General features: G+C 55.1%; 1 protein-coding gene across 1 annotated transcript; it reads right to left on the minus strand.

Annotated features, from left to right (window-relative positions):
• Positions 1-3170: 3170 nt before the first annotated feature.
• On the minus strand, positions 3171-11022 carry ALOX15 (arachidonate 15-lipoxygenase). The gene is made up of 14 exons (XM_004594833.2): positions 10860-11022; positions 9437-9641; positions 9126-9207; positions 8899-9021; positions 8651-8754; positions 8280-8440; positions 7649-7792; positions 6485-6700; positions 5257-5343; positions 4984-5153; positions 4761-4882; positions 4136-4236; positions 3838-4005; positions 3171-3752 (listed from the first exon to the last, which is right to left on the minus strand). Exons 1-14 carry the CDS (start codon positions 10992-10994, stop codon positions 3573-3575), a joined length of 1998 nt encoding a protein of 665 aa, XP_004594890.2. The 5' UTR covers positions 10995-11022; the 3' UTR covers positions 3171-3572.
• Positions 11023-11232: the final 210 nt, after the last annotated feature.

Here is an 11232-nt window from a genome sequence, read left to right on the forward strand (position 1 = left end):
GTGCAATCATGGCTTGAAATGTGGGTGTGTTCGGCTGACTGTGTTGCAATCCTGGTCATTTGGAGGTCATCGCATGAACTTGGCTATAACATAGGAAGAAAAAGTTGCTGAGAGGTTTGGATGAGTGACTTGCAAAGAGATAAGAGAGAATTCTGGAAGCTTCAGAACCTGAGAAAAGAGTTGGCCAATGGGATGGTCTTCTAATGAAATTCCAATTATTATGGTGTCATTTGAAAACCGGTATTTCTAGGGATGGTGCATTGGCTCAACTGATTAGTCCTCCACTTCCAAGTGCACTTCCCATCCAGCTCTCTGCTTATGGCCTGGGAAACCAGTGGAGGATGGCTCAAAGCCTTGGCACCCTGCATCTGCATAGGGGACCCAGAAGTCAGGAGGCCCCTAACTTCAGATTGGCTCAACTCTGGCAATTGTGGCCATCTGGGGAATAAACCAGCAGATGGAAGATCTCTATGTATAAATCTGCCTTTTTAGTAATAATAATAATAACAATAAATCTTTGGGTAAAAGATGGAAGAATCTGTTCACCTCATATTAAGCCTCCCTCAGACTGCCCAAGGTAGCCAGGCGGACCATCCCTGGCTAACCCAGGAGCTCTCCCATGAGTATTCCTTTTTCTGGGGGTCCCCATCTCTTGGCCCAGACTTTCTCAGACCTACACAGAGGGAGGAGAAAGTCCTGGGGTTCCTTGTATCCAGTTTTCCTTTCTTGTCTCTCTCTTTACCCACCTGTCAGATTTACATCATTGTCGGCAGGCACACCCTGCCACCTTCTGCCACACCTCTCCTCTAGCCCTCACTTCCTCCCCGCCAATCCGTCTCGTGGGTTTATTTATATCCTAGTACATGTTTCCTCAAAGGCTCAAACTGACTCCTTTGAGACAGACTGGCAGGAGAAGCACAGAGGGGAAGGAATTTGAAGATCGGGGCGCGTCACATGTGCGTGCCCGCCAGGAGCAAATACCATTGGTGGGGCACTGAGGACCCACACAGACGAATGGCTAAGCCAGTCGACATTTGTCACACAGGCCACCCACCCTGGAAATGGCGCAAGGGCTCATGCATGGTGAGCTGTAGCCCAAGCTCTTAGTGGCCAAATTAACTTAATTGCTACTGTCTCCAAAAGCCGGGAACACCAGCACCAAGGAGATCATTTTGTCTTCGCAAACACTGTAACATCATTACTCTAGCCTCCATTTTATTTTCTCCTCTCGGGAGAGTTTTCCTTAAAGAGCCAGCACAATTCCAACATTAGGTAACTTGACCTGTACTTCCCCATTCCCCACCGGGGCCTTTGAGATCTATGGTACACTTGGAAATGTTGTGTTAATTACTGAAGCAGGAATTCTATCAAACTTGCAAGACCCTGCAGCTTTTCTTTTCTTACCACCCCTTGAAATTGATCACTCCACAAAATTCAGTTATCCTCTAACAGGAATTATTTTCTTTTGTCAAGACAAAGAGTCCATGCTGGTACTTTTTAAATGAAGATTTATTATTTTTATTGCAAAGTTAGATACACAGAAGAGGAGAGACAGAGAGGAAGATCTTCCATCCGATGATTCACTTCCTAAGTGGCCCCAACGACCGGACCGGTGCTGTGCCAATCCGAAGTCAGGAGCCAGGAACTTCCTTCCAGGTCTCCCACGTGGGTGCAGGGTCCCAAGGCTTTGGGCTGTCCTCGACTGCTTTCCCAGGCCACAAGCAGGGAGCTGGATGGGAAGTGGAGCTGCTGGGATTCGAATCAGCACCCATATGGGATCCTGGCACGTTCAAGGCGAGGACTTAAGCCACAATGTTTCACACAGCTATTTATGTGGATCTTATTCTTATTTTGACCTGATGTTTAGGCCTTAAACAAAAATTTACATATTGTTTGTGAGTGGGGAATCCTACTTTTTTCACTCAAAAGCTCCCTTTTCTACCGGATTCCGTAATTTAAGCCTAATGTATTTCAAGCATCTTAGGAGTACAGCTCACCAAGTGTACTGTGTGACCTGGCGCTCCTCCCTCTGCGCCTTGCCAAGCTGGAGAGGTTTTCCCAAGAGGACTGGGCATTTGGCTGGTGGTCAGGATTCCACATCCCACACGAATGCATTTCTCTTCCTCCTTGGGACGCTGACACCAAACCTGGGGGAACACAACGCCCCAGTGTATGCCAAGCACTGACTGGAATAGTCTGCTGTACATACTGGCACACACAGGAACCAGGACTGGGGGTGAGCCTAGTTGGGGTTATTGGGGATCACCCCAACTAGACTACAGTTCCTGCTGGTATGCACAAGGGCTAGGTGGCACACTGTTGGGCTGGGTCACATCTATCAGCTTGCATGGGACATAGGGTTAGGAACAGAACTAGGCAACTACGATTAACAATGTGTACATAGACCTATATGAGTGATGGACTGAACCTGACCCTGTACTGGCTGGCAAGGATCAGGTCTGGGGTCACGCTAGGTGAGATTTCTTGAGGAACTCCCAACTAGACCACTGGACTCAAAACTTGGCCACAGGGAGGACCATAGTATTTGCAGTCGACCTTGGGATGAATGCATCGAGAGAACCTTCTTGTTTGTTATGCCTGTGCAGTGGGAGGCATGCCTAGGTGCGTATGGTGGATGCGATGTTCAGCTCATTTGGGCCTGCAGAGGACATCAAGTGCCACGTCAGAAGTCGGAGAGCAGATCACGTTGGACAACTCCTTCGGCAGAGATTTGGCAGCAGGTGACTGGGTGAGTGGATGCACTGGCGTGGACTGTGTCAGACAATGGACCGGGTAAGGATTTTCTCAATCTTGGAGCATCAAAACCAATAGCACCTCAGAATTATCAAAACCACTCAAACAATATCCTCAGAACATTCTGCACAGCAGAGTTTCTAATATGCCATCAACTAGACATCCCCAGCCCAAGATACTGATGCAGTTTGGCAGCTGGGAGCACTCCTCCCTCCCTCCCTCCCCCGTCCATCACTTGTTCGGTTGCTTCATTTGTCATTTCCTGTGGGAGCACTGATGTGGAAGCATTGCTGTGTCAGGGGATTGCCCTGTGCTGTGTATAACTTCAGGACATGTGCTAAATCCTACCGGGTGAAAAAGAGAAACATTTTCTATTGCTGTATATTCTTTTGCCAAGACTTTATTTAAAATAGCTTGCTCTGGATTTGTGTGTGTGTGTGTGTGTGTGTGTGTGGCCATTAGTCTGAAAATACCTTTATGTCATTGGTTTTTGGCTCAAGATAACATTTGATCCATAAAACATGTAGCATGAGTTATAGTATGGTCCAACTTAATTCTGGACTTTGGTGCAATACATGTGGCTACTCCTGGCCGTCTGGGAGAGCTGAAGAAGCAAGGAGGGAAACAGGGAAGGAGGGGGGAGGAACCTTACAATGTTGTGGGTACATGGTGCTCACCCCAAAGAAAGGCAGTCAAGGAGAAGGGGAACCCTTTTACGGGCGGGTGGGACATGCAGAGAGGCTGGGGTTTGGGAGGGCCTGTGGCTGGCGGGAAGGGACTGAAGGAGTCAGGGGCAGCAGTGGAGGGGAGGAGGGCACTCAGATGGCCACGCTATTCTCCACCAGGCTGGGCCGCAGGTACTCATAGGGTATGTCTAGCTTTTCATTCCGGACCTCGATGTCCTTGTCCATGGCAGCCAGTTCCTCCCTGAACTGCTGAAGCACGGCCTTGGGCCCAGGGCCTGAGAAATACTCCTCCTGGTGCTGGCCCACAGGTACCTGTGGGGAGAGGAAATGCAGGTTGGAGTCACATGAGTCCCACTCTGCCATGCCCAGTGTCCCCAGTCCCAGCCCTGGCTCTCACCATAAAGGGCTGGCGCCTGCCCAGCTGCCAGGTGATGGATGTCTGAAGGGAGGCCTGATGGAAGTTGGGTAATGTGGCCATCACCATCTCCAGTGTCACATCTTTGGTGGTGGGTGGGGGCATACGCATGGTGCAGGGAGTGTTAGGGATCCAAGTGTACCAGTCCAGCTTAGAAGAGACGAGGATATAAAATCAGAGGCCTGCCGGCTCTGAGAACGCCTCCGCCCACCTGCGCACAACGCCCTCTCTAACTCCAAGCCTGAAGTTCTCAGCTGCCCCGCCTCCATCTGCTCGGTACCTGGCCCAGGTGGACGGAGGCGTGCTGGCCGGTGCAGGTGAAGATGCACATGGTGATGAAGTGGCAGGCCTGCGCCACAGACTGCAAAGAGGTGGGAAACCCTGCGAGGGTGGAGAGGAGTCTGAGCTGGGAGGCTGCGAATAAGGGCAGCGTTCGGGGAGACTGAGGCACACAGAGCAGAATAACAGGTGGGAAGGTGCCTGGAAGCTTTGTGGGGACTGACACAGATTGGGGGCGGTGGGAGGACAGGGAGCTGAGCACAGAGGAGGGTCCTACTAGGTGGGGTGCTAGCGCTGGTTTATACTGGGTCACTCAAGTCAGCAATGTCCGTTTCTCAGACATTCAGGAGACTGACTGACCTCACCGGGTGGCGACAATGACTCCGTGGAAATGGGCAATTGCAGCAAGCAAGGGCTCAGCCTCCCAAGAGCCACTGATTAAACATCTGTGAGTGCCCAGTGGTTCTACAGCAGCTGGTGCCCGGAGGGTTCCTCCTGCAGGACTCGTCCCCAGAGGAGAGGGCATGAGAACTCGGAAGGCGTGTGGGAGGCCTGCCGAGGACCTGAGGAGCATTCCAGGGAGATGTCTTGTGTCCTGAGACCTCAGGACAAGGGGCCCCTCATACCTCGGTCCTGAGCCTTGAGCAGTCCGATTTCTGTGATCTCGTGACACCAGTTCTGCAGCTCAAGATCACCTTTCACCGCTGCATCCGTCTTGTAGTAGAGATTCATGATGCCCTTCACATAGCTGGGCACGTAGAGGAAGGCAGATACGGGCAAGAGAGCTGAAGCTCCGCAGGGCCAGGCCGCAGGCTTCCTGTTCCCTACCTGTTTCCCCATTTGTCTTACCGGGAGGTGAGTTCCCAGAGCCGCAATGCATCCTGAGCATAGAAAGAGGATGGGACGTCCAGCAGCCCCCGGTCAGCCAGGTCACAAGGGGGGCAGAAAGAGCGATAGGTCAAGAAGGCCTTGCAACGCCTCAGTAGCTCCACGTGGCCTCCGCCGCCTGTGCTCACCACCTACAGATGCAAGAACCAGCAGGCAGAGTCAGACCAATCAAGCTGCCCCGAAGCCAGAGGCGAAACGGTGAGCCCCTGGGACGTCCCCACCCATTCCCCTTACCTGGTCAAAAACCCCGTAGTCTGAGACCAGACCATTCCTGGCCCGTACGTTGATCTCCAAGGTGTATCGCAGGTGAGGGACCATCAACTGGCGGGGGGCGTGGGGAGAAGGGCAGAGCAGGGAAGGACCAAGTGAGAAGACACAGCCCTGAGGCTGGGGCAGGGGGAGGCCCTGATACCCAGAGTTATCAGCACATCCCCATTGGCCCAGCGATTCCACACAGCACCTGCCAAGCACATCCTCTCGGAAAGAAATCACCCCCCTTTGCATAGGTTTAGGCCAGTGTTTCTGAAATCCTTTCTTCACTGTCACACCAATGAAATTTGGAGAGCATTTTTTCCCCCTAATCTTACCTCCCCCTCATGAAACTGTAATGCTACATAGACACTGTGTATCCGTGTACTGCTTTATACCTGTGCTTTATATATTAAAAACAGGAGAATGTTTCTATCCCCTCCTCATAACTCCCCTAATTGCAAATGCAAGGACCCACCCCACTGGGGACACCTGGTCTACCTGCAGAACGCCCCCTCCTCCATCTTCCCATTGCCCAATAGTATCCCCTTCTTCCTGCTCTTCAAGCAAGCTTTCTGCCTTGGGGCCTTCGCCCTAAGTGTTTCTCTGCTTCACTGCCTCACAGCTGGCTCGTCACCGCCCCGTTCCCATCTGTCATCGCTTCAAGGTGGCCTTTGTCACATGGCCATGCTTTCCTGCCCTGCACCAGCTGAGCATGCTACAAGACAAGCTGTTGTCACTTTGTCTTACGGAGCCTGTAAGTCCCAAAAGATAGGGACTTTGCCTAATTGATTTGTGACCAGAAATCTTGAGTGATTGTTGCCATGTGTGTGTCTCAAATAAGTAAAGACTGTGTTCTATCTATGAGACTGCAGTGTGGGCCAAGGCCTCTCTAACCAGCCTGTGCACTCTCCCAGAACTCCTTAAAGACCAACTGAACATCACCTGTTGTATTATTTTGCTGTGCTTCATGCAACCATTTTCTTACCCATTCCCCATCCCCCAACAATCACCTCCACTCCCTTGGGAGGTGACCACTGGGTTCTGTTCTTCAAGCAAGCTTTCTGCCTTGCTGAAGATGCAGGGAAGGCCCCGCCCCTGTGCCAGTGCGCTCCTGTCTCCCATTGGTTGGCGCTCCCCAGCCCCTGACATTCCACAGAGCTCTGGAGGGGCACCAGGGCGGCTGACAGGTGAAAGGGGAAGCAGGAGTTACCTTGAAGACGGGATGTACAGACGGGAGACATCTCATGGTGGCCACGGTGAAGACCTCAGCCATCAGGTGTCCCCGCAGGAGATGCGACTGCAGCTCATGCATCTGAAAGTCAGCGCTGCGGACCCAGCACTTGGCCAGCAGCCAGGCCATCGGGGGATCCGTGGGCACAAAGAGCAGTGGCAGTGGCGAGGAGGATCCGATTTTGGGCAGTTCCAGCTGCAGTGGGGACAAAGCCCGGAAAGGTGGGCAGGGGGAGGACTGAGGCCCAGGGCCCTGCCCTCTTCCTCCCCTGTCTTCATCTTCCTGTGTCTTCCCCACGCCCTCCTGCCCACTGGGTCCATGAACTTGGAGCCTGCTCTGCCTTCAGCCTCCCAGGAAATTGTGCCTCCCTAGCCTTCTCCAGCCTCCACTTCTGCTCTGCTCACAGTGGACACATATCCTTTATCCCACTGTCTTGTTCAGAACTCTGGCCCTCTTTCCCATCTTCCTCTTTGCCTGTCTCTCTTCTGCAACTGCCTGGCCCGTCCCCTTCCCCAACCACTCCCTTTCCTCTCTGCTTCAGTCCAGGCCAACTGAATCTGCTTCTGTATGCCCAGGCACCTTGCCCATCTATCCCCAAAGCCACTACCCACCCGCACCTTGGACACTCTGTCATCAGCACCAAACCATGAGACCTGTCATCTGGATTTAACATCCCCTTCTCCAACTCCTCCTGACCACAGCTGCCTGCATCATTGGCCCACAGCTCTTCTCATAGCAGCCTTTCCCCCAATAGCCCACCCCACCCCGCTCCACCCCCGCATTTTGGACTCATTAGTGTGGTTCAGGCTGCCCCCCACACACATTATTGTCTAGCATCCCAACTGAGCTGTCTGATAAGAAACTCTTCCTAAGTCCCTTGCCCCTGGGGACAGGTCTTTGCCCTCCCACCTGCTTCATCAAGCCCGGGGCATCTTGCAAGGACCCCTCCACCTCCAGGATCCCTCCAGGATTGCCATAGTATAGGAGCTTAATTCACACTCGCCCAATCTGGAGTTGCAACCGCTCAAAGTCCAAGACATGGCCTGCTTCCCCACCCACACCCGAGTCCCCTGGCGAGCTCTCCCAAGAGAGTAGCTGATGAACTCAGATACAGCCCCTCCCCAAGCCACCGGGCACACTCACCTGGATGACCAGAGGCATGAGTTTCCCGTCAGGCTGCAGTTTCAGCATGACAAGCGGGGCTGCCAGGTACTGCTGGCAGGTCAAGATGACATTGGCCTTGATGTTATCCAACAGGGAGAAGTCTGCTTCAAACAGTGTGTTTTGCTGGATGTGTGAGAGAGGCACAAGGGTTACAATCAGTGCCCAGTGTCTTCTCACCACCCTGATGGCCCTGTGGGACCTGTGCCTGCTTTGTACTGGGGGTGGGGTGTGTGTAACATGGCCCTAAGGAGCCCCTGCTTCACACAAGAGGGAACTGACAAAGATCAGAACACCTCAGATACCTCATGCACAGCGGAGCCGTGATTCAAATCCCAGATGGTTAGGATTCATTCTCTCTCTCTCTCAACCACAGCCTCTGTCCCTAACACTCTTGCTCTTCAGCCTCCCCGAGTGCCTGCTGCCACCCAGGCCCAGCTGCGTGTTTCATCTTTAGTCTGCTGATCATCCCACATCCTGCACCAGCTATCCACCCTCCATTGTCCTCGTGAAGATCATGCAGCTGACCTTCTCAGGGCTGCTTGCCTTGGTGACCAGCAGCCAGTGGAGCCCTGCAGCCCTCACCCGCCCACCATGCCCTGTGCTCTGGTACCTTCAGCTCCTTCTCCAGCTGTGCCTTCAGTGCCTCCATCCCCGGAGGAAACAGGAGGCGGGCAGGAAGGCAGGTGGAGCGCCGCAGCAGCATGGGGTTGGCGCCGTTGAGAAACTGGTACCCGAATAAAGCATCTTCCTTCCAGGAGTCCCGCACCCGCTCTGGGGATGGCAAGCACTGAGCTCACTGGGGGCCCTGAGCTCCCTCCAGTGACCCCACCCCCAAGCCATCCCCCACCAGGCGCCAGCCAATCAGAGGGACCCAGATCCCTGGTCTCCCACTTCTGGTCCTCTCTGGGACCCTGAGTTGCTGGGATGGGGGAGGGGGGGAGGAGGGGGCCTGAGAGCAGTTTCCCGGTGAGGAAGACTGACCAGCCAATTTGCTCCGCTCACACCAGAAAATCCTTTTGAAGTCATCTAGATCTTTCCAGTGTGCCAGAATGTTCAGGGAGTCCTTCACTGCCAAGCTTGCCAGCCTGCAGGGGAGAAGGAGAGCCGGCCAAGAAACTGAGAATTGTTGGTAGCACTGAATGTCATACCCTCCTGGCACTGCGCTGGTCCAGCAGCAAGCCCAGCAGTCCCCACCAGCGCCCACCAGGCCCTTCCCTTTGCTATCTCACCCCTGGGCCAGCGAAGCCTCGAAATCAATTCTCTTGTCCTCTAGAAATCGCTCGTTATCAGGGAGGTCGGTCAGTTTGGACCCAGCCATGCCCAGGATTAACCCATCCTTCCAGTTACCCCACCTGTTGGGGGTAGAAATGAGCTGAGGCACCTTGACCTAAGTACGCAGACTCCCAGTGGAGCCCCGGAAATGAGGGGGGTGGAGGGCAGGAGGGATGTTGCTCACCGATACAGCTTCCTCCTCTCTTGCAGCTCCTCCTCCCGGTGCTTCCTAAAAAAGCCTTGAGAATCATCCACTACCGTGCAACCTGGAATCCCAAAGACGCACACCACCGCTGACTCCCTAGGAGCCATACCCCGACCCGGCCCATCCCTGTCCAGAGCCTGTCCTCGGCGGGTCCCCTCCTCCTCCCGCCTCTTTGACAACTCTTAAACCACACCCCGGGGCTCCCAGGGCCATGGTGACCCCCCCCACCTGCACCCTCTGCACACGCAGCACCCACTCCCCAGTTCGCTGGCTCCCCACCCGGCGCTCACCAGTGCCCTCCGGCAAGCTCAGGACTTTGTTGCCCACTACCCAGCGGTAACAAGGAAACCAGAACTCGTTGTCAGAGGCCCCGGAGCCCCGCACGGAGATCCAGTTGCAGAACCAGGCGTCCTCCTTGAGGAAGTGTCTTTTGCGCACTTTCACGAACAGCAGCGGCCCCAGGAACTCCGAAACATCCTCCTCGAACTCCTCCTCCTGTGGGGCAGAGGCGGCTCATCATCAGCGGGTCTCGCTCCGCTCCGGGATGCTTCTGCTGAGCCTCTAGTACCAAGGAAGCCTTCTGGGCCAGAGCGGGAGCGTATCCCAAGCAGTTGGCCTCAAGACCCCTATTCCCTGTCCTGGCTCCAACTATAGAGCAAAGGTAGGGAAACAGAAGAAGACAGGACGCCCTCCTTCCTTCCCTTTTTTGGGGGGGGACTGGAAAAGCCCGCGCGCCGCTGGCCGGCACCCCGCGCAGCTGAGTTGGGGGGAGACCCCCTCGCCAGGCTTGAGAGCCCCCCAGGGGGCTCAGTTTGGGGAAGAGGATCGTTCTGGTTTCTAAAGCTCATGGAGCAAAAAACCGGTGAAGGGGGAATGAGGACCGCACAGGTCTCAGGGGGACGCTAGTGGTCGCGAGGGGGCATCAGGGCACCGAGGTCAGGGACCGAGCCTTGATAAGCCTAGGCGGGGTAGGGAGGGGATGGAGAAAGGAGGGGCGAGCGATCCCCAAGAGGCGAGGGAAAGATCTCCGTGCTGGGATGCGAGCAGCAGGGCCCGGGGCACGGGTGGGAGCTGGGATGGCAATGGGAATGGTGAGCCCACGGAAGGAGACGAGTATGGGGGCTGGGTGAAGGCCAGGTAGAGCAGAGCCCACCGAGAGAGGTGCGTTGGAGGTGGAGTGCATCTCCTGCCTCCTTCCCACCACCGTCCCACCACCCGCCCACAGCACGGTTGGAGATCTGGCGAAGGAAGAGAAATCTTTAAGTCACAGCTTTAAAGTAATAATTTTTAGAAACAGGCCAGGTGGGACCCGGCGCTGTAGCTTAGCGGCTGAAGTCCTCGTCTTGCAAGCGTCCGAATCCCATATGGGCACCGGTTCTAATCCCAGCAGCCCCGCTTCCCATCCAGCTCCCTGCTTGTGGCCTGGGAAAGCAGTCAAGGACGGCCCAAAGCCTTGGGACCCTGTACCCATGTGGAAGCCCGAGAAGAAGCTCCTGGCTCCAGCTTCGCATCGGTGCAACTCCGGCCGTCCGGGATGCTGAATGAGGGGCGCTCAGAGGTCAGGGGCTCAGGTAGCGCCAAGAGCGTTCCCTCCTACGGGAGGATCTTTCTCCTTCACCTCCCCTCCTTCCTGGCTCCCAAAAGAGTGCATTTCTGTCCTGGAATATAACCAACCCTAGATCTGGGGCGCAACCCCTCCCTTGTCCCGCTCACCGTGTCTCGCGATGGCCTCAGGCATGTCCGCAGAGCCGCCTCCCCGTGCTGGCCAACCAGCCACAGATGCACCTGGTTCTGGGAGCCCGCATAGATGGAGACCCCAGTGGACACACGGACGCGATAGACACCCATCTCGTCCAGAGAGGTATCGCTCCTGCAGATGAGAGGACAATGAGGGGACGCGTTAAATAAGAGTCCGAGACACCGTCCCCCTCCCTCCCCCACCACCTCCCCACCCCATCTGGGGCCGGATCAGGGTGTGGGTGGCGCATTTCCAAATAACCATGCCTAACCTCGCTCTGGGGCCCCCACTGGGCCGCTTGGTGCATGGCCTCGGCTGCCCCCAAAGGCGGGAAGAGGACATGCAAAC

The sequence above is a fragment of the Ochotona princeps genome, chromosome 17, assembly GCF_030435755.1.
Source record: "Ochotona princeps isolate mOchPri1 chromosome 17, mOchPri1.hap1, whole genome shotgun sequence".
Lineage (NCBI taxonomy): Eukaryota > Metazoa > Chordata > Mammalia > Lagomorpha > Ochotonidae > Ochotona > Ochotona princeps.